Source organism: Copidosoma floridanum, unplaced genomic scaffold, assembly GCF_036245765.1.
Source record: "Copidosoma floridanum isolate Cflo_tuat_1 unplaced genomic scaffold, Cflo_Japanese_pri ptg000025l, whole genome shotgun sequence".
Taxonomy (NCBI): Eukaryota; Metazoa; Arthropoda; class Insecta; order Hymenoptera; family Encyrtidae; genus Copidosoma; species Copidosoma floridanum.
The window spans coordinates 6,586,575-6,611,192 of NW_028321902.1; the positions used below are offsets into that span (position 1 = coordinate 6,586,575).

A 24,618-nucleotide genomic window follows, 5' to 3' on the forward strand; every position below is an offset into this window, starting at 1 on the left:
CTCTCTCTCGTAAGTCCATGTCGTCCGGTTGCCGGTTTTCTCGGTGAGCGCGCGTGTGCAGCCGACGACGCCGCTTCAGTACCGAGACGGTCGTCGAGAGACTCGCGCGTCCTCCGCACCTGGAGCTCCAACCCAACCGCGCGATCGGCAATAAGTCGATTGTATAATGCCGCGAATCGGCAACCGATCGCCAACGAGCCCGTAAATAATCGCTCCAATTTTTACGGTCGGTCCCAAAGTCGAATCGTTTACCGATTTCGGCCATTTCACGGGGAGTCGAACCCACACCACCCCACCGCGCGTTATGATTTATACCGCGCCTCCGCTTGACGATCCCCGCGAAAATCGGCGCGCACGATGTAGTGGTGCACGCTTACGACATCTCCTGCGGCACTAACCACCGAATAACGAAGGGTTCGAACGGAATCGTGTGCGCGAGAGGACATACACACCCATATATATTAACCGATACTGCAGATTATATACACGTGTGTGTCTGTGTGTGTGTGTATTGTGTATAAGTATACGACATTAGATGGCGGACGCGGGTGAGTGCGGCGGGTGCGCCGGTAGCGTAGCCGCATCGGTGGCCGGTACCTTTATCGCCACCTGTCTCGCCATCGCCGTCGCCGGCCTGCTCTACAGACAGTGGCGCAGGCACAAAGGTACGTTTGTTTATACATTTGTTCCTCGATCGATCGGCCCCATAGGTGGATTACACGCTGCGCGAGTTTTACGGATCGGCATTTCTTTTTTTCTTTTTTTTTTTTTGTTCCTATACATATGTGTATCGATATCGCGTACTCGACGGCTTATCGCGAAACGGCCAGCAATTTAGAGGCCGTTGATACCGAAAAAAGCCCTGTTTTTTTCTTTCTCATTACTCCGTACACCCCCCCCGAGGCGCTAAAACGCTAATTAGATAAACAGGCACACACGCGCGTACGCACCCATGTACATTTTATCTACACTTGTGTAAAATGGTGTACGCGCGATAACTCGAGCGTTTCTTTTCATTGTGCGCGAACACCTCACGCCGGTTTTTACATTAAGCGCCTGCAGCGAGACCTCGAGATGGTCTCATTGCTTCGATCGTCAAAGGGGCTGGGGCTTATATATATATTATATCTCTGGTTTATCCGGTCATCTCGAGGAGTTTGGCATCTAGTGCTTTGGCAATATCGTTATCGCACCCTCTCTCCCGCATGTAAATGTACCCATACGTTAATTTACAAACGGCATTACGAGGTTGTTTTTTTCGATTGCGGTATTAAAAACTCGGTAGATGGAAGAAAGGCTCTTTTGTGTGATTTATTCATGAATAAATGCACGCGGGGGAGGGAAAAAGGGGCGACGGCGCGACGTGGTCATACACATATATACGTATGATAGTCGCAGGTTCATCATCGGCCGGGAGTATTAGCTCGTTTGGAATACAAATGACGTATGGGTGTCCGACGAGGAGGCGGTGTGCCGAACAATAGGTATGTTAACGCCCGCGCTCCTCCTCATCGGCTGCAGCCGAGACGACTCAATAATCGCACAACGTGTATACGTGTGTATTGTATGCCCCCCCCCTCGTTTGACGGTCCTTCCTTTGGAGTATCTTCTTCATAGTTGAATCAATACAGTTTGTTATACCTATTTTTTTTTTTTCCTCTCTGATGGCGTCGACGGGAGAGTCGCGATAACGACTGAATGTTAATTTTGCGTGTCACCTGCGAGGAAAAAAAAAATTAAATACAAAGTTAATAAAATACGTACTAGTCGCGCATACCTGTACCAATATACCTACCAAACATTTGTTACGTAAGGAGAAAAATAACTCCATCTAGACGCTAAACTATATTATATGTTGTATGTTTGTGCCTATCACGTGCGTGTGTTGTGCGTCAAAAATTGAGCTTCGATTGCGTAATCGGGAGAAACACGCTCTCGAGAACTACATATTTTTATACTATGATATCACCACCTGTAACATCGCGTATTTCGGTCGCAGCAGTGCGCTTTTGAAAGAAAAAAAAAAAAAAACGCACAAGATGAAATCTTCTGTTTACCCGTATATATATATACCGTGCACTCGTGAATGAATTGGTAATGATGGGTAAGCAATAATCCGGGAGCCGGCTAAATCGTGGATTGGCACGCGGGGGGAGGCCGCGGTTCGATTCCCGGCCATAGTGCGACATTTTCGGGCAAGTACCTCTGTGATTATTCACATGTGCTTTTTCACCACGCAATGCTCCTCGAGGAGGGTTTGGGCAACCTTCTCGCAGCAAAAATTGCCTTATTTCCCCCTACCCCCCTCCCAATAGTGGGAGGCCTCCATCCCTCTTCCCTTCCTTCTCCAAAGTGCTAAGTGCCCTAATGTGTAGTGCCCGTAAAGCGCTATAATATAAAAAAAAGGAATAATCCGTGGGCAATATCTGGCGTCCCACGTGTGTTTTACAAGGTGACTTTTTCGTTAAAAAATGTACGTGCACCAAAGCAACTCGCGCACGAGTGAGTTGGTTGTAACGTGTGTATATAATAATATAGGGTCGACGGCCAGTTTATCTGTTTACCCGTCCGGTCGCTCCACTAACGGAAAACGCTCGGTTGGTTCGATTTTCCTGGGAAAATGCTTACCCGGCGTGTGCAAGCTTTTTGCCTTTTTCATCTTCCCCGCCTTCTTTTCTCTCTTTCTCTCTCGGCTCGACAAACTTGTTTCCCTCGGCAGCTGCATCACAGACGATCCCCCGTACATGTATATATATATTCTCCTGCCGATGTCGTACATATAGGAAATCTGCGTGCGGAAACGCGTGAACGTTTGTCTTGTCGGGAAAAGCCGCCGGGGAAGGATTTACTTATTATATATACGCGCGTGTGGAGGGGGGAAACAAATTATAAATAAACAAATATACACAACCACGGCCGAGAGCTGATGCGCGGCGAAATTTATCGAAAAACTGGTATACATACATATTAACGGTGCTTCTCTCTCTCCTTTTTTTTCCTCTCAAAACCGGCTTCTTTTTTTTTTTTTTTTACCTCTCGGAATCCAACTATATGCTTTTTTCTTCACAGCCATTCTCTAATCATCAAACATGTAGGAGGATAGTCGACAGAGATCTCTTATCTTCTTTTTATAATGGTGAGCGAATTCAAATGGCAACTAATTGGGGAGGGGGGGAGGGGAAATAGTTTCCGTCGCACCGAGTCGTTCGATAAAATGATAACGACCCAATTTAATTGATAATCCTCCGAGACATGAGTATATACACACGACACTTGTGGTCGTATACAATACATGTATACATAGTTTCACCAGTTATAGTGTTAGCGTATACAGGGGGTGGTTTCTTTGCTAAAATCGATGATTATAACAATAACAGGAGAGGCGCGCGTAAGGGAGGTCATAGTTAATAATCCAAAGTACAAGTTCACGGCCTTATAGGACGGAACGGATCGATGATTTCATATTATATACATCAGTTCACACGGTATACAAAAAAACTTATCAACTTTTCCACTTGGAGATAAACTTTGAATGTAATACTTATTCACTAATACATAAAACTTTTATCAACAAATATTAACTTATTGGCTTGCACAAATATATTATAATGTGCATATACATATGGATATGAAAATACGTATGTACATTGTGCACGTGTATGCGATAAAACGCACACTAGTTATCGGGAGAAGGGGAAAATGAGCGATACGAGTAAGTATATAGCGAGCAGAGAGAGAGAGAGAGAATGTGCGAGAGAAAAGAGATATCCGAAGAATTCGCGCACATGTCCGTATATACTTACGAGCGAGCTCTGCGGCCACGCGCGCGAAAGTCAACTCCTGCGATATTGCAAACTGTAAGCGGGTAGGTATACATATACATATACATGTGTATGTATCTACGTAGCGGGCCTCTCTTATAATTTATGGTTGTGTGTACACGTGGAAATCTGCGAAAAAGCAGTATATGGGAAGTGCTCGCTAAACCCCACGGCAGCAGCTTATAGTCTCGCACCGAAGGAGAGCGGCCGCGACGATGAATGGCAATCACTCCTTGACTCTTTTAACTTGTCAATTGTTCCACTGTTGCGGGAATCGTTTGGGTAAATAAGAAAAAATTCGAAAAGCCTCAAAGTGTCAGCCTGTGTAGGGTGAGTCGCGTCGACTGTACCACCTATAATGTCTCCCTTTTCTGTTGGATCGTCGTGAAATTAATCATTCACTCGATGATTAATCGATTCATCACTTTTTTTTTTTTTTTTTTTTTTTGTAAGATCGAAATCAACTTTTGACTCAAACGACGCAAATACTTTTCTCGGCTCGTTTTTTTTCACAACAAAAGGCGCGTATGTCTATAAGAAAGAAAAAAAGAAGACGACCAACATCAAAATTGCTATCTCTCTATACCTGTGCTACACTATACGAACTCCATATATTTATATAAGCTACGTGTAGGTATCATCTTTTTGTTTTATTTTTATTATTTATAAAATTTACACACCTTGGCGTCGGTATAGGTATACAATTATCGACAAAACAATAAATGATGCATTACTCGTACATTTGTACACATGATGCAGAGTTGGAAAATTAACTGACACCAGCACCGCCCGAGCACGAGAGTTTACTAATGGCCGTAGTAGCGGCAAATGAGTTGTTTTAACTCCCTTTTGTTCTTGTCACGCGCCATCAAGTGGGAGTTTCGAAACTCCTGCGGATGAAGTTGCAATTGTCTACGTGTATACACCGTAAAGTAAGTAGTACTGCGGCTGTGTGATGCGTGAATTTTCCAAATGCCAAGCAATAACATTTCCGTCCCTTTCGAGATAATGCATAAATGGCCCCGAATGGAACCCCCCGGAAATAATCGAGAAAGTGTCTCATTTGGAAAAGTTGAGAGAGTCATCGAGGAGTCATATCTTCCGTGTACGAATAATGTGCACCTAATTGAGACGCCCTCGTCCATACGAAATCGGGACCATTGGCTTCCCCCCTTTTGTGGGGGGGAAAGGTGTGCACATACATCGCGTCGACATCACCCAAGCGGCGATAACGCTAACGAGCGCTTATTGTTGAGCAATTCGGTAATCGATAAGAAAAAAAATGAACGGACGGACGATGCTCGTTTTTTCGAAGAAGAAGCCACAATTATCGTCGTTATCGTCGCGTTGGTTGGAAATGCCGTTTGACGTTGGGTAGGTAGGTAGGTAGGTATGTATGTATATACCCAAAGTGGCGTGTGTGTAGGTCTATATACACAGCGGCGACCGAAGGCCTTTAGAAAGTGCGCGGTTTTCCCTCCTCTATCTTTCTAGCCTCTCTCTCCCCGGCACGCGGTATATATATATAATAATATATACATACGTGCCTCTGCATATACACCTATATTAAACCGTACGGGATACCATCGTAAGCTCGAAGCGCGCACCTCTCGGTGCGTGTGCATATTGATAAAATGTAATTGTGTAGAATTTTCTTTTTTTTTTTTTTTTTTTTTTTCATTTCCCGCAATAATATGGACATTGCCTACCATCACCAAGAGAGGTAACGCGTATAACGGCGCCCATTTTTTTTTTTTTTTTTTCTTTCATACTTTCCCAACTCGAAATTTCGATTGCACAACCATACGGCTTCTCTCTCTTGATCGACTCCGTAAGTAGTGTACGGTCGACAATCTGGTTGGAGTTGACAAAAAAAAAAAAAGGTAAAGATAGACGCACGTGGAGTTTCGTAAAAAAACGAGCCGATGCCACTCGACATCAGCCCGTTTGACAATCTACACTTGTATGTATATACCTTAGCGGTGAAACTCGCCCCGCGGCGCGCATTACTCGAATTCCTCGCGCGCCAGTGTTGGTATATTTATATAATCAGCTGTTGGGCCAGCAATGCGTGCGTATATAGCCTTATCGTGGCATGTGTGTGCGTATACAATCATATATATATGGACTATAGGATTTTGAAAAAAAAAAAAAAGAAAAGAAAATGCACCTCCCGCGTCGATACGTGCGGGTTCATTCATACGCGCCACGCGGATATTGAGTTTCGTCTTGCATTATTTTCATCCATCGTTCCCTTTTTTTCGATACACCTTTACTTCTTTTCTTTCCTTCCCGGCTAACTGTGTCTGTATATTATATCCTGTGATGTACTTGGGTGCAAGTAAAAAAAAAAAAAAAACTGAGCCATGTTCTCGCCAACAAAATCGAGAAGTGCATTTATAGCTCGATCGGTAGATATAAATTGCCATCGGTTTTTTGAGCTCGCGATTAAGACAAAGTCCGATGTCCCCGTGCCAATTAATTTGCCTTTTATCTATATCGAGAGATTCAGCGGCACACAATATATATATTGTTAATTTACGCCACGTTACGACACACAGAGAGAGAGAGAGAGAGATTAATTTTGTGTAGGTAATTATCATGTATAGGAAAAACAGAACAAAACGAGTCGACACACACGATGAAGGGAGAGAAGGTGACGAATGTATATATATATATATACCTGTGTACGTGGTGTACCCGGTATTTTGTAACAAAATTCCTCGATCGCGTAATATCGTCGTTTTTATCAGCCGCGATGTTAAGATACCGAAGATACCTATCTCTGTGTGTAACGCGTATGGCAAAGCGCTTGCTAATAGCGTTTTTTTTTTTATTAATCATAATGGCGCGCGAACGCGTGTTTTGTGTCTTTCTGAGTAAATTTGATCGATGGGAGAGGAAGGAGGGGCGTGTTTTTTCAACAATTCACGTTTACGCGAGTAATCGTGACTATTGCGTATTTGTACGAAAAAAAAAAGGATACCAGTGGACTGGCACACAGTTGGGGACAAAAACAACATATACCTATACTCCTTATTGTTACATATATATACCGGTTCGACATGACCACCGGCAAAAGATGAATATTCCTCCCGTACAAAGTATATATGTCGTATACTCCTCGGTTTCCCTAAACATATATATATATATATATATATATAACACTGTCACCAAGTTTTCGAGTTTTTCGTTCGCGGGTCACTCTGGGCCGTACTATACATGCATACCCATGTAACACTCACATTTGTGGGTATATACACGCGCAGAGAAAGCCAGCGACGACTCGTTGAAATCGTCAGCGTAATCATTACCCCTCTCCCCCCCTTGCATGTATACAGATGGAGATAGTATATACATGGAGGTATGGCTTTTCCACTCCTTTCTATGCGGCTCATTTTGGCGAATGGCTCGGGTGAGCTCTCGTCGAGTTTCACACGCGTGCATAGGCGAGATAGCGTTTGTCAACTTGGATGCTTGTTTTAACATTATCCTTATTCCCTTTGCCACCGTCTCTTTCGCGTGTGAGAACATTTTTTCTTTTTTTTTTTTTTTCAAGCATCGTTAAACTGAGCTGCAATCATACAAAGAGACCCAACGTTGAGTGGAAACACGCGGATGTCTCGCTTAAAAATCGTTACCTATATATATATATCCGCTGTAAATCCATAAGACTTGACTGAACGTATATTATAAGCAGAGTGCCAAACTTTTTCGTGTACCATCAAGTCGAATGGCCTATACCTCTCTCGACGCAATCCATCCGACACACATACACCTGTATGGGGCTTTATCCACGCGAGTGCGATCTTTCGGCAATTTGTTGGTTTTTTTTTTTTTTTTTTTTTTTTTCGGAATGTTCGCGTGAACATAGCGTTTCCTAATTAAAATTACTCGCGTGCCTTATACCAGAGTATAGCTGATGTGTACATATATTTATCGGCGAAATTAACGTTTCGTGGTACCTACATGTTTTACCTATATATGTGTACAGTAAGACTTTCAAATATGTATACCCATAGTGTGGTGTGTGGCGTATTTTGTACGTGTATATCCATTGAATGGCAACATCATTTGTTTATCGACAACTCACACCTACATGGTATTGTTATAATGTCGCATGCGAGTACCCATGTTTATTTATAGACGGTATACGTCTAACCCCCCCCCTCCCAAAAATAACGAGGAAAGCGATGACGCGTCGAAAGAATCCGGTGTGTCTGTCTTTCTTATTATTGCCCAACGTCATCAACAGCCGCTAAACAGAGCCGATCCTTACTTTTATACGTATAAACGTGTGTGTTGTGAGAGCAGGAGGAGAGACCGTAAATGGAATCGAACATTTGCGCAAGTTGTGCAAAACTGTTGATGATGATGTGCTTAATTACGTGTAAAAAAAAAAAAAAAAAACGGGAGAAGAATTAGTTGGCCAACCAGAATCGCTTCTGCAGTATAAATGTTGTGTCGGTTGACCGTATCGGGATCGTTACGTATATTTATTTATATCGACGTGTACTGTTATTTGTTGAAAATAACACCATAACTATATAACCTATGGCGTTTAGGAAAAGAAAAAAAAAAAAAAAACATTTTCAAGTATATATACTCCTTTGACAAATTAACACGATAATCTTAGGCCCGAGAATTAATTTCCAAATGGCGTGTCACAAATATTCCGAGATCCATTTTCGCTCCCCCCGCAAATTGAACGAGTAGCGCTTGGGGGACGATCACAAATTTTCATCTCAGATCTTGGAATCTGTAGATCCTCGGATTGGTCGAAACTTGTTGGTTCGGCAATCTCACCCATATATACACATACCCTCGCCGAGTGCGAGAAAGCAAAGCAAGTGAATTAGGCCTCGTGAGGGTATAGTTACTCTGCCGCTCCGTATGGGTATATATGCTACTCTTGCGAGGCCTCTTTATGGCCAAATAATGGAGATGACGTTGTAAGTGGCAGTCGGTGACGCGGACGCTGATAAAGGACCTCGTGTGTTTTCGGAGAAGAGTAGGGAAAAAAAAGGGTCCTAATGAACCTCTACTAGGCCCTTCGTTATTACATTGCGTGCACCCCCAAAGTCAAGGACTTTGACAGTAAAATCACACGTATACACACACATACACGTAAGAGGCCATCTCCAAGAGACAATAGACATTTCGCTCGAGGCGCGCACTTCCTTATAAGAACAAAGCGCGTATACGTGTACTCGTATGCGAACAATAAAAAAATAGACACGCGACAACGCGGGGACAGATGTATACGTATTTTTGTTTTCTATATAATCGCTGGTCGATGGCTTTTTTTATATACGTATTGGTCAATAATATAAAATGTGTTTACGTTGGCTTAAGTACGAGGCGCCGTTTTTCCTTATCTCGTGTACAGCGCTCCGAAGATCAGATATCTATATATACGTGTACACATTTGTCACGGATAAACTTCACGGTCATCATGCAGAGAGAGATAAGTACAATGCGCGAGGACTTGGACAAACAGCTCGTACATCAATTACTACATAAATACAAATGTATACCGATGAAGATTTTTGATATTTCCATGCAAAGGAGACGTACGTACTTTACCCGAGCGATGAGGAGAAATTTTTTTTTTTTTTTTTTTTTTTAAAGTTACGCGTGAATTTCGAATATCATATCCATACTTGCCAATTTTGCAAGAAGATTTGTACTGCTGGTTGGTTCATACAAGCGCGTGCAACGAGGTGCTCAATAATTTCTAATTATCTCTTCCGGCACAAGCTATACGCGTATACGAATTATTATAAACAGACAAGTAGTGTACGCGGATATATATATATATATAATGTACTACGGAGAGATCGCCCGATTGGCCCGTTTTGGTTGTCCAGCTGGGCGCGAAATTTTCACTCTCCCAAGGTGTATCGTCGATCGAACAGGTGGTTATTTTCACCTAGTTTCTCCCTTTCTCTCATCAACGCGAGGGTGTTTATTGTCGTGGCCGGTTAACGGGCTTTTTATCGCGCGTTTACGACCGGGAGTATATACATTTGGTATTTCCACGCGTTTGTTTTGTCGAGCTGTACATATGTATATATATATATATGTGTGTATCGATGGTTATCAAAGTATAAATGTAACCGTCCTTTTTGACGATGTGTATTGTATGGGTAATTATTAATCAACAAAACGAATTAAAGAAAAAAACTAATTTGATTTTATACCAAAATATCGGTTAAGAATGTTTTTTATTTTTTTTTTTCTTCACTCGTAACAGCAAAATTCGGTACTCCAACGCGAAATCCGTCATTTCCTGGTTTTTCTCTCTCTACGAGATGGAAACCCCAAATGACCAAGCGAAACCATATACTACGTAATTTCTAAGGGTTAGCTCCCATCCCTTACATGTTGATAACATGAGCCGGGATGGGGATCGCCGATGGGTACCGTTAGTCACTGGCATACGCTATTTCTTCTTATATACGGATGAATGTGAAATTTCGCCACCTGCGGATTGAGGATTTTCCCTACCACGGCCACCTGGCGATAATCCATGGAACTACTTTTCCACTTATTTTCCCGCGCGTACTATAGTAATTTTTTCCCCCGTTCTTTTCCTACATTTCTATCGTGAACTTCGAGCGTTCATTGAAAATTCGGGGGAAGGAACTACTTACGTTCACTGGGATTTTCTATATAGTGAACGCACTCGTAGAGCCAAGTGACAGCCTAACCTTCACTGAAATCATCGATGTTTGTATTATTATTATAGCTCACTCACGACTACATTGTTGTGTAGCTAGCGATCAAGGGAGATTAGAATATGAAGCTAGGAAGTAAAATTTTGTGTCCTTTCTTATGATGACAGTAACTGTCATACTATTTTGATAGTTGGGATAAGGTAAAGAGAATTTGAGTGTAACAATTAAGTCATAAGATTTCAAATTTTTTTCAAGTCCTTGGTCTGAGAGTCCTGAAAAATGATTTTAGAGCTGCCAACATCGGTTTGTGAGACCACCCACAACCTCCCTCATCACTGTATTAGCCAGTTGTAGACATCTGAATATTTATACCCTTGCATCACACCAAACTGGTTACTGCAATTTTTTCTAGCATTATCTTTAGGAAAGCAGTGTTAATGCATTTTCAATACATGACAATGTAGCTTTTGGACCAGTAAAGTTAATTAAATAGTTGCTCTATTCAGTTTGGTTTTGTATACCAGGGTCTAGATGAGTATGCACATTCAGATACCTACAACTGGCTTGTACGGTGATTAGTGAGGTTGTGGATGGTCCCACAAACCGATGTTGGCAGCTCTTGTCTGGGTACCACAAGTTAATTGAGCACTTTAAAACTTTTTGTCAACTTACCTGCACAAAATTTCAGCCACACTGGCTGTAGTAGTTGTAATCACTCCCATCGAATACCTGTATTTGGTCACTGTGGTATTTTGCTCTTAGACCAAAGACTTGAAACAAATTAAAAATGTTATGACTTTCGACTCTCAAGTTCTCTCTGTCTTGTGATAGCAATAATGTAGTTTGTCAAATAAAATATTAAAAATTTTTACAAATATAATTTTTTTACTGCTGATCCAAAATTGTATTTTTAGAAAAAGCTTGTAAGATTTGATACAAATGGTGGGTTACATTACTTGTTTCTTTTACACACTAGGTTAATTTATAAGTAGTATTAAATAGAGCTTATTGTTCTGAAATAATAAATGTATTTGTATTAAGCTAATCCAATCTTTAATAAACTACTTATTATTTAGTACCATGATTATTTCATTCATTCACATTTTACCCAATAATATTGTATTAGTACTCTCTCCATTAGTAGAATAGTAATAATTATTATATATACGAGATAAAACTTTTTCCGCCCACGGGTGGTTTTAGGAGGCTGGTACTTCCTCGGGCAAAAAAGCAGTTTTCCGATACTCGTTCATAAAGTCTCCTTTACGAACCTCGTAACGGATCTCGCCTTCGGCTCGGGCCGCAAACCTCTCGGTTCGCAAACAAAGACTTTTCAAACACGTAGGAAAACTACTATTTCGCAATAGTGTGCGGAAAATTGATGTTTTCCGCACTGGTATTAGTGTGGAAAATCGATTTTCCCATACAGTGTGCGACAAAGGTGTGCGGAAAAGGTTTTGCTACACACTGAAAATCAAAATTCAAACCTATTTTGTACCTATTTTCCTCACACATTGCGAAAAAACTTGTACGCAACTCGTGCGAGACGATTTCCCGCACTCGTGTGATAGACTCGCACTCGTGGCCGGTGACGGTAACTCGTGCCGTGCGATCACACTCGTGTGCTGAACTGGCACTCGTTCCCGTCAACTCCGGCTCCGTCTTTTCCGCACTTGTTACGTAAATAACTATTCATAACTCGTACATTATTATATAGCTGTTAACCTCAAAATATTTATACCATGCAAGTTCAACATTCTTATTTATAATACCCATATAAATACACACAGTGCACACATACCAATATCTAATTAGGTATCACTCGGCTCTACGAGTGCGTTCACTATAGAAAATCCCAGTGAACGTAAGATAGTTTCCTTCCCCCGAATTTTCAATGAACTGCTTTCAGCGAGTGATGTCACGCCACCAAATGTACACCATGTTTGTAAAGGGAAAGAATCTCTGTGTGTAAATAAATTTAAAAAAATTGTATACACACATGGTCAATAATGTCCTCCAACAGTAGAAAAGATCGAAGCAAGCAACAATAAAAAAAAAAAGTATCATTCTGATTTCTATTTTTGCGCTTATTCGTAACCACTAATAACCCGTCTGCAAAGCAACAGAAAGTATGACAAGCGCATCCGTCCGACATAAATATATATACCCACACTCGAGATGCTAATTGAGCAGGAAGGCTGCACGCGCTTATTGGGAGTGCGATTAAAAGCATAAATCCCAACAGCAGCGTCGACCCTATTAAGGATTCCTATATATATATATATTTTTTTTTCAAACGCACTACGCGATTTCTCGGAGCTCGAGAGGCGTTGTCGCCGCAGCCTCGCCTTGCATGCATAATAACCGCCGCGCGACGGAGTCTCTTCACTTTCGCCCTGTCGGCGGAGAAAACCACCGCGGACCATACGTCATTTCTATAAGTATAGGGGGTACCTATAGAGCGAAATAAAAAAAAAAAAAAAAAAAAAATAGGCCGAAGCTCAATGAAACGCACTTTCGTTCCGCTCTCCTTGGAGAAGACGATCTCCTCCCGGTGTTTAAACACGCGCGCTTTCCCGACACGCGATTTCCTTCGCGCACGCGACACTCCATCTCCCCGCGGTGTATTTTTTATGGATAAAAAGTGGAGCAGCATTTTGACCTTCGTCTCGAGACTTTGTCCTCGTCTCGTTTCAATTTCAAAACAATAATTCCCTCCCACCCGGAGCCTGTGTGTATATATTGTACGCAGGTGCACGCGGAAGTTACGTAAATCGTTGTTTGCTACAATATACGGGTACAAGTTTCGGAAAACCATTTTTTTTTTTTTTTTTTAGAATAACACCAGTCGCGTCTATATCAAAATGAGCTGGAAAAAAAAAAAGTCGAGCGTGTGCACCTAATGAGTAATTATTTTAAAGCGCAAGTGGCTCGAATCGGATGAGAGGCGTGTAATGGAGCTGCGCTTAATTATCTCCGTGTGCCGCTAGACTTGCCATGTACCTAATACAAGTATACTATACACGAGAAGAGAGAGAGAAAAAAAACACGAGCTCGTCTAATGATAATAATAACGATGAATCGAGCGCTTCGTTATTTTTGTTTTTTCTCCTCAATTCGGAAGGAGCGAGTTTACGCGCTTCTGGAGAAAAAAAAAAAAAAAAGTATGCACAACAAAGATATTCTCGAGGGGTGGCGAAACAACAATCCACACACATAATATAAGTACATCAGATCCAAGTGACCGCATCGGCGCGTCTCAGCAGAGCGTCAATGACGTAAGCGTGCGTCCATGTAATACCCGAGATAAATAATCTCAAGAAAAAAATGGGAGGGAAAAAAATATATTATATATGTGTGTACAAGCAGCTGAGCGTAAGGTTATACCCGTATATATAATTGTTTTCCAGGTGTATCGCGTTTTAGATTATTTTCACGGTAGAGCAACGAGCGTGACCTTGCCAACTCGAGTCGCACCGAAACCCGAGAGTCTCTCGCGTATGGTATATACGTGTACATATTTTGTGAGATTTACCCAGAGCTGAGGTCTCCTTTGATAGCTCGACGCGCGGGACAAGGTCGCCGCGGGGGAAGTTTGTTTGTCTTCCTCCGGAATGATAATGTTCTTATCTTATGCCATCTGACCCACATACATAAGAGTATATATACGTATACGCTTTGTGACGTTTTGTGCCTATTGCTTGTTTTCGATCACTCGTTCTTGCGAATATTTTTTGAAAAATATGATCTACAATTACTGTACAGTTACGATTATTTGAGCCTCCGTTGGGCTGTGCTGTGTTGTGTTACGTGATGTGTATGAAAAATTGCTGGACGCGGGCGCTTCCTGAAACGCAAAAATACCAGACTCGGCGAAAAATCACCGCTCGAATCTCCCTCTCGTGTATTTATAAAAATATGATTCACGCGCTGGTGACATAATAATAATAACAATACACACAGGCCGTAACACGTGAAATGTTGAAATGCGACTTTGGTATGATATATGTGTACATTTTGTAATTCACGAGAGGCGACGCATATAGGGAGGAGGAGTGCCCAAATATCTGCCCACGCCGACATTCTCGTCGCCCATCGTGTGTATGCAATTATTTTGTGCAAGTCATTCTTTTTTTTTTTTTTTCCGAAAAATCGGATAAGTGCAAAAATTCGTTTCAGATATCAAAGTTTATTATATTTATTATTGCCAAGTACTTGAAATCAAGTCCTTAAGTACTTCTTTTTTTTTTTTTTTTTTACTTCAAACTGTTTGCATTGTTTTTGCTAGAAACCATTTTTATTCAGGACTATTTGCTGTATGCGTTCTAAAAAATTGCACTTTATTGCAAAAGTATTTCACGTACTATCTGGATACTTTGAAGGTTTTTTTGTGTTTCAAAAATTGTAACGCATTGCAGGTACACTTGATCAACACAATTTAAAAAAATTCTGTGTTACAAGCAGTGAGTAACTAATTTATGTAGGAAGATAAGTTTTTACATAGCATTACCACCTATGTCATTGTTCATTTAAATTGATCATCAGCTATTAATCGAGCCTTGAGACGTTGAATTTTTTTTTTTTTTTTTAGCACAAATGCGTTCACGAAAAATGTAACACACTTTGATGTGAGAGAAGCGACGACTCTATTGGCTTTTCACGTTAATTTAAATGAATGCCTTCTTTTTTTTCTTCTAAACGTCGAAAATAGGTTGCTATAATGACACGAAACCACGACTCCCAAGCCCCAAATGAGAATTCAGCATCGCCATCACTGTAAGTTTGCAACATATGTTATATATATGCTTATTACTTGTGTACATACACAGATGCCGGGTTAATTGAAAATGTGAAACCACTTCGGGACGGACAAGGTTATACTGTAATCACCGCGCGTTTATTTTACCGGGAGATGAAATCCGTGCGTATATGATATACTAAACTTGCACATGTAGCTGCGTACATTTAAATTTAACGTTGAGAGAAACGTTTCTTTTATATCATTCGAAAAAGCCAAAATTTGTTGAAACTCGAACTCGAAAACAACGAATGTAAAGTACATCCATAACTTTTGTTGCACTTGAAAAAACCAACGACACGTATAAGCAATTACTTAAAAAGATTCTTACACATGAAACACCCCCTATAAATATTGGGACACGCGTAACAACAAAGTATTGTACACGCCGGAGGATATACATGGTAATCGAAAATAAAAGGGAAAAAAAAGCGAGCAGCGAAGCGAGATGGAACACAAAAACCGCACCTCCAGTTCGCTAAGTACATAGGTGGGACTCGACTGAATGCGCCAATAGGCCAACACACAGGTATATATGTATATATATATGCACCGAACGCACGCACACACAGAGAGAGAGGAATGTGTAAAAAGGATAGAGAGGCGACGTTTCGCAAAAGGCAATTAAGCATCACCGGGACCCCGAAGTAAGTAAAGGAAAACTCTGCAGCCGGTGGCCATAAACAGCAGTGGCGCTCGCGTTCGAGCTTCTATATGTATATACAAGCGTGAGTTGCGTACATATCGGCTAAATAGTTGCACTCGTACGCGCGTAATGCGATTTAAATCGGTAAGTATATTTACCGATCCGGAGGGCAAAAACGCGCATGTGTCCCGAACCTTACTCGTTTCGATAGATAGGAACTGCTGGGCTGTGCAACATATGGGTTGCATAATTAATACACGCCGAGGATGAGGATGAATAAGAGAAAAAGAAGGAGGAGGAGGAGGAAGGAGGTAACGAGCGAAGGTGATTTTTCAAGCGTGGGCCGCGCGTCTACAACTAGTGACTAATCGATAAATTTTAAAAGGCGATGTTCGCGTCATTCGTATACCATACGTGTAAGCACGCGCGCGCTGTCTTTTTATACGCCACACATCCGTGCGCTCGACCGTATTACGACTTGACTTTTTCATTTGACTATAAATTAAGGTCGAATTGTTGTTGTTATTTTTGTCATAATTTTTCATCGACATCACACAGTTACGTGTGTACTCGTACCTTGCATATCCCATAGCCTCACGAGCCGAAAGACGATACATTCCCCCCCGTATATTTATATGGACGAATAAGATCAGAAATGATAATCTCTCCTCTCCTCCTGTCAGCGATACACGTACATGTCCACCTGCCGCGTTTTACTGGTTGGGTATGGGTCGAAAACAGGGGGAAGAGAGAGGCGTTGTTGCAGGTGTGTGCGTATATACACGCATCCGAAAAGCGAGATGATGCCCGTGGTCGAGTTGGAAAGAAAAAAAAGGGAAAAATAAGTAATGACAGAGAGTGGAAGAAGAAGAAGAAGAAGAAGGTCGGTTGTTGCGGCTCTGCGTATATAATATATATGTGTGTGTATGGGGTGCATTGTGTGTATACACGGAGGGAGAGAACCGGCCGAAATCTGGATTTCGGTGGAGAGAGCGGGGATCCTTGCTCTGGCGATGCTGTTGTGCACATATTTATATATCTCCGATGCTGGGAGATTTTGGGACGCAATGGATGCGTATATGGGCGGAAGTTTAGGGGAGGGCTTTGGTAAATCGAGTCCGAGGGTGATTTTTACTTATTTTTATACATGCAGATGTAGATGTGGTGTTTAATTGATTGAAAAAGACGAATGGCTAACCTCGTTTCGAACAAAATTTCTTTCTTTTTTTTTTTTTTTTTTTTTTTTTTTTTTTCAATTAGAGGCTTGCATAGGTATCGCATTTCCGAGATTAACCCATGTGACTCTTGTAAAAAAAAGGGCCTTTGACACAAAAAGTAAAATTATATAGAACCAAGTGATGTTGTTCGGCAAGTGTCTTTTCTGCACTTTTTACACAACACAAGTACCTCATCATGAGTTCTTAGGTATGTAGTTTTGAGGCTCGTGTAATACTTACTGCACGAGTACAAACTAAACAGCAACGCCTCCATACAGCAGAGCTTATGTTACCTTAATCAGATAAATTTATAAGTTTCAGTTATTTGCTAATCCTTTTTTTGTATCGAATTCAAGGATTTTATTGTTTTCCTTAAATCTTCTGTAGCGAGCTTCATTGTATGTCGACACGCGAAGGAACAAAAGTGGGTGTATAAGAGCACGTCGTATCCCAGAACTATCCCTCGACCACAATTTTGCTAAAAACATAAAAAAAGGAGGCAAATAATTGAATTTCCTACATCTGATTAACTATAGTTGTCGAAACTATGTACACATATCCCCGATTTTCATCCATTTGATGAAACTCACTGGTTGCCTGTACAAAAAAAAATAAATAAATAAAAACTCTCCTCAACCCGCAATAACCAAAGGATCAAAAACCCCGAGAAATCAATTTTTCCCCGTCCCTCTGTTTATCTTCGCTCGCCGATTTTTACCTGCACGCATAGGTACACACATAGCGTCGGAGAGCCGGGAGCTGCACACAGGATGAACAAAAAAAAAAAAAAAAAAAAAAAGGAGCAGTAGTGCAGCGATATAGAGAGGAGGGGAGAGAAAAGAAGGCAAGGCAGATCACCTTGGCGCCCGTGGTATGCGCCCATTGGCGTATATAGGATTATACCTGTCTCTCCTTCGCGCGCACGCACGTGCACACACACACACACACAGGCGTTGCACATATATGTATGTAAGAATCCAGCTGCTTTTTCTCTCTCTCTCTCTCTCTTATACCTCGAAACTACCCGAACGGAAATTGTAAGTAGGTGATCAGTAGGGCCTACTTAGGCTGCCTCTCTTGCCAACTGAGGTCCTACGTTGGCAGCGTCAGGTGGCGTTTGGTAGGCCTAGTAGGCTGGGCTGCCTCCATTGACGTAACATAACCACCTTTCAATCGATAAATGTAGATATGTACATATGAGAATACACATTGTATTATAATTGAACAAAAGTCATGCTTCATTTCAAACGAATCATATTTAATTACTTCATGAAAATTTTTCATCACGGCATTGTTGATCACGTGTAGTTACAAAAATATAACCCTAAGATAAGTCACCTTAAAAATATCTCATTCACAATTGATATCAAGTTTACAATATGAACATGTGATTCGTGAGTTAATTCTGAGGAACTATTAAATAATCACTAAGGAACTAATACAAATTACATGCTCACACTGCAGTTTACTTTTTTTTCAAACATATTGATTCAATTAAATGATAGATGAACTTGATTTGACGGTGCACATCTAAATGACAGTGTACAAGCTGTTAAATGTTAAATTTCATGATCTTAGTACGGTTTTTAAATAGTTTTCATTGAAATTTTTTGAAGCACCAATTATTATTTCTAATTCAGTACTTTGAGAAACTTTGTTTAGTTGGAAACAAATTTATTAATTTTGTCAGTCTCATATATGCATAAGAATACTCATTAATCATTTGTATAGGACTCAATGAAAGACACTTGTAACTTGTATACCTGTGTGTAATTTTACGCTACAGTTTACACTGCAACTGTAGCTGATATAACTGTATGTACTATTCGAGAAGTAAGATAAAGTAAGGTTATGTAGGCTGCCTAATGAGTACCTCACGCACACCCCCTGACGCGCCTACTTGTGCCCTAAGTAGGGCCTCATGAACTAGAGAGGCAACCGACTTTCATTTCTGTTCGGATTATATACTTACCCGAGGTCAGATCGACTAATACAAATTCTCGAGCGACTCATTCGGCCATACCCTACCCCCTTCTATACACCCTTGCGCTAAATGTTTTTCAAGAATTTCCCCTCCCCTGTACCCTCCGACTCCCAGGGTACAGATAAAGAATTTCGCGTTCACGCTCCAAAAAGTGTAAAAGGACTAGTCTATGATATATATATATATATATACCCTCATCATTACCTTCTCGCGTAATCGTCGGAAAAGCCACGTTATTTCAAAGTGATGTACCGTGTATAGGGAAGGGGTTCGTTAACCCGTTGAACCGAGACTCACGTATTCGCGAATCAAACGTATATTATACGGTACATATACGTGACCGCGCGGCGTTTCCTTCCTGCCGGTCGGTGTATGTATATATAATGCTTCCGTTCTCTCTCTCTATTGTAACCCCGTCACGCGCCGATCTGCAATCATCGACTCGAGCGATTTTTCAATTTTTTCTTTTCTACCCAACAGGAAAGCACCTCGTCCTGGTGACGGACCCGGAGATCGTCGACGAGGCCTACGCGTTCGACAACCCGTGCTTCAAGGACTGCACGCCGGCGGCCGGCAAACGAAGCCTCGAGCGGTCCGTGTCTCTGACGCTGCGCTCGGAGACCAATGCGACGACCCCGGTGACGACCCCGTTGACTACCAACGCCGCGCCAAAGTCACCCAAGGATGCCAACCACAGGTGGTCGACTCCGTGGTCCAATTTTGGCAGGCTCGACAAGAGGCGCAACCTCGACGACTCGTGCCTTGGGGTGTGTTTTTTTTTTTTTACATCATCAAAAACAAACAAACAAATCTTGAGTTGCGATGAAATAAAAATGTTTGTCTGTTGCAAAAAAAAAGGCCAAAATGGTGAACGTGGTGGCGCTGCGCAGCCGCGACTTCACCGGGCTCGGGTTCAACGTGTGCGGCAACATGCGCGAGGGTATATTCGTCAAGGACCTGCTGCACCGCGGACCCGCCTCCGAGTCCGGACGCATTCATCCAGGCATGACTTTTTTCCCTCTCATTACCTATAGTTACAACTTAAATGTAGTTACAAGTACAAAATGGGCACATTTTTTCGTATACATAGTATAAATTTTACTTTTTTAGTACATAAGGTCACAGTTGAGATTTTTTTACCTCTGATAATTGATTATTTTTATCTATACGAACTACTCAGCAGTAATACATTCGCTATACACATCCGTTATATTAATCAAAGTTTCGCTAATGTAACTGTTGGTGGCACCTGAAATAATATTTATATAGGCCACACGATTAAGATATCTCCCCCTGATTGGATCACTGATAAACATTTCGAAAGACGATTCAGAAGGACGCGACAGTCACCCGTAGATTTACCGTTGATGCGCGTACTTTTGTTTGCCAGGGGTATCTATATACTTATATCGTTTCTACGATTAAACTTTGGAGGAAAAAAAATGTGTACACGTAATCTCTGTGGTTAAAAATCGAGCTCTAACGAGCGCCTTGTATCTTATCCGCTCGCGCTTCATACACCGCGAAAAATCTTCCACGAGATGAAAAAGAATAATACGTGTATATATATTCCAGGTGACCGGATAACGAGCGTGACGATAAGCTTCCGGTCGATGGTGTACGAGGACGCCCTGACGATCCTGAGCTACGCGTCGCCCTACGACGTGGAAATCGCGGTGGAGAGCGGCGGGGACGCGACCACGAAGCCCACGAGCCTCCTGAAGCGCAGCGTCGGCCCGAGCGCGCGCCACCTGTACCACCCGCTCTACCGCAGCCAGTCGATACCCGAGCTCTTCCACCAGCAACGCCCGACCACCTGGACCGGCAAGCACGCCGCCAACGGCGTCGCCCCCAAACGGCTCCACGACCCCAACGACTCGTCCCACCACCCGGTCGCCAAGTCCCCCAAGTCCACCGAGCAACCACTCGGCCGCTCACCCCCCACCAACCAGTACACCAAGTACGGCGTCAAGGTGCTCCCGGCCCTCGACCCCACGGCCATCCACCGCGTGGAGAACCAAAACGAGCACAACACCAACCTCGAGAGACACCACTCGAGGAAACTCGACAAGACCAACCCCAGCGCCGAGCCGTCGGTCGTCCTCGTCGTGCCACCGGACGCCAACGGCATCGACGTGCCCGACCGTGTCTCCGACAACACCGAGGTGAGTCAATCGTGTGTTTTATATATATATATATGTATGAGCGCGCGGTGGCTCGGTCGGCTAGGTCGTGTATTGGCACGCGGGAGACCGTGGTTCAATTCCCGGCCAGTGCGACTTTTTCGGGCAAGTACCTCTGTGTCTTTCACATGTGCTTTTTCACCACGCAATGCTCCTCGAGGAGGGTTTAGGCGACCTTCTCGTAGCATAATTGCCTAATTTCCCCCTACCCCCCTCCCAGTAATGGGGGGCCTCCCATCCCTCTTCCCTTCCTTCTCCAAAGTGCTAAGTGCCCATAGTAGTGCCCTTATTAAAAAGGAGCCGGACGTAGAGCACTATAATATAAAAAAAAAAAAAAAAAAATATATATATATATGTATACCGGGCGTGGCTGAGCAAAGGTTTGTGGCTGCAGGTGCCGACGGAGGTCCACAACGCGGGGATGGCGGCGCGGAGGAACCGCAAGGGCGCGGAGCCCACCCAGAGACAGCGCTCGACCGAGTCGTCCACGGAGCTGGAGGACCCACCCGCCGGGGTGACCAAAAAGACGAGCGGCAAGAGGAAGGCGCCGGCTCCACCGGCCAGGACAAACTCGAGCGACGGGGAAACCGGCAAGGAGGAACCGATGGAGGTGAGTTCCAGGGGTATATATACAATATGCGTTAAAGAGTCTGAGCTGTATGTGCTTTTTTGGCCTTTTTTCCCAGGAGAAGGTGTCGGTGGGTGTAGTGACCGAGGTCCCAAAGAGCACGGGGCACGTGGATTCGGCCGACGTGACGGTCCACGACGCCCCGGACGAGGACGCGGACAGCGTGTACCGGAAGGCGGCGAGCTTGGGCGACCTGTCCAAGTACGAGAGCCGGGCGTCGCCGGGGACCCTGGAGCGGGCCCAGAGCCTGGACATGACGGGCGAGAAGGGGGCGGGCTCGAAGAGGCGGGCCAAGCAGCCCAGCCCGCAGCTCCAGAGCCAGGCCGAGGTGGCGGGCGAGCCGGGCGAGGTTGGCAGCAGCAAGTTAAAAAAATCGAGCGAGTGGGGCACCCTCGAGGACGCCATCAGAGCCGACGACTCGCCCGCTCCCGACAAGGCCGAGTTGTACAACCTGCCGCTGACGAGGCAGCTCACCCACGACTTTATCAGGGCGGAGCGGCTCTTCGACCCGGAGGAGGACAACGCCCTGGCGCGGCTGGCCGACGACAGAGGCCGCGTCGTCAAGTCCCCGAGTCCCGAGGCGGTCGAGGCCGAGTTCCTCAAGGAGCACCCACCGCCGGACTACAGCGACGACGACGAGCCGGTGGTGGTGGTGGTCGAGGAGCCCCTGGATGAGCACAAGGTGTCGACCGAGGACGTCGAAAGGGTCATCCGGTACTTTGACGCGATGGCGAGGGACAGCCCAAAGCCAGAGGAGGAGCTCTACATTGGTAGGGAGGAGGTGGTGGAGGAGCCGGTGACCAAAGAGACGCGGAGCTTGGGGTGCCCGGGGTGCGAGCACCGGCACGAAAGACACGTGGCCGAGTGCACCAGGAGGGAGGAAGCCGAGGACGAGCCGTCGTACCGGCAGACCATACGAGTGGAGGAGGAGGAGGGCGACAAGGAGGGGAGTCACTCGTTCGAGACGCACTTTGCCAAGCCGATCATCAGCGTAGCCGACACCAAGGAAGAGGAGGGGGAGGTAGTGGTGGCTCGCGTGAGCGTCTCGAGCGAGGACGGTGCCCCGAGGATGGCCTACGTCACCGAGATCACGGTCCCGGCCGTGGAGGAGCTGCTCAGCGAGAACGAGGAGATCATCGCCATCATGGAGGGGGGCAGCAAGCCGGCCGGCACGACAAAGGTCACTCTCAACTCCAACGGGAAATTGCCTCCCGGGGTGAAGCCACCGGTGCCCCCGAGGCGCTCCGACGCCACCGCGAGGTTCGGCTCGGCGAGGAGCGTCGCGTCCGAGGGGGCCACCGTGGACGGGGGCAGGCAGGTCGTGTACCTATCGGAGGAATCGGCGAGGAGGTTCCCGGCCAAGGATGAGGACGCCGAACAGGTGGAGATCAACCCCTGGGACAACAGAGCCGGGCACAAGTGAAGCGACTCTTCTTCTTTTTTAGTGCGCGATGTAAACACAACGACGTGAACTGCCGGATATTGATGTGTCGTGTCCAAGAGTCGCTGTGGTAACGATTGTTTGCTAGAAAAAGCCGGTCTTTGGTCAATGAAAACGGGATCATTTCGTTCCGAGTACGATTGGTACTTATAAACGAAAGGTCAAAATTTCGGCAAGTTGTATATGTACCGTTACAATGTCATTTCGGAATTTTTACTTTTCGTAAGTCAGTCATTTACGACGTATCGTACTCTGAACAAAATTCACCGAAAAAAAAAAAAAAAAAAAATAAAAAAAAAAAAAAAAAAAAAAAAAAAAACCCACCCAGTGGATATACCTTGTAGTTTACTTATACATACATAAAGTAACATTGTATGCATTGTGTAGTTTACGATCGGATCAAAAGCGTCCTCTCTGAATCTGAAAAGGCTCTGGAAAATAATGAATTTTCTCTCGTCTTCCCGCTCTTCCAGATTTAGAGAGTACCAGTGCCATAGTGAGAGGTGGGCCGAAGGTAAAGTCTTTATTATTATTATTATTATTATTATAATATGCATACGCATATAGAGATTTGTTTATGATGATCAGGATAATCACACGAAAATAGACGTGTGCCGAAAAGTTGTGTCTTGCACGTTATCGTCGTGACTTAGGGCCTGTGTGATTACAACATTCGTATATAATATATGGGAATATATGCAAATTGTCCTTTAAAGGCATAATTCATAGAAATATAGATTTTTTTTTGTTTGTTAACCGCATCCTCGATTCTCGAATTAACCGACAAAGTTTGATTGACTGACGCGCACCGCGCAATGTATTGACCATTTTTTATGTGTACTGAATGGTTGATTTGAATCAAGTGATGAAAGTGAAATCAAAGAGGATTATTTACGATTTAAGAAATTTTTTTTATGCTCGTGATTTATGAAGATTCAATTGGAATCGACACAAGCAATAATAACGTATGGACGATCGATGCTTGCGCCGTCCCAGTGGCGATTTGTTAGTAGCAATACGTATAGGCAGGTATTAAAAACTTTCTCTGTTATTATAATGACAATAAGCGATAAAGTAAGAAAGATAAAAATGTATTTTTTATTAATTTATAAACACCAATTGTTCACGCAATCTTTTAAAAACGATATGTACGATGATCATTACAAATAATCGTTGTAAATGAAATTTAACAATAAACAAAAAAAATTTAACACCATTTT

General features: G+C 43.5%; 1 protein-coding gene across 1 annotated transcript; it reads left to right on the plus strand.

Moving 5' to 3' along the window:
• Window positions 1-93: 93 nt before the first annotated feature.
• Window positions 94-24,614, plus strand: LOC106637753 (uncharacterized). Its single transcript, XM_014350664.3, has 6 exons — window positions 94-665; window positions 19,627-19,913; window positions 20,005-20,149; window positions 20,722-21,311; window positions 21,724-21,939; window positions 22,016-24,614. Exons 1-6 carry the CDS (start codon window positions 536-538, stop codon window positions 23,378-23,380), a joined length of 2,733 nt encoding a protein of 910 aa, XP_014206150.2. The 5' UTR covers window positions 94-535; the 3' UTR covers window positions 23,381-24,614.
• The last annotated feature ends 4 nt before the right edge of the window (window positions 24,615-24,618 follow it).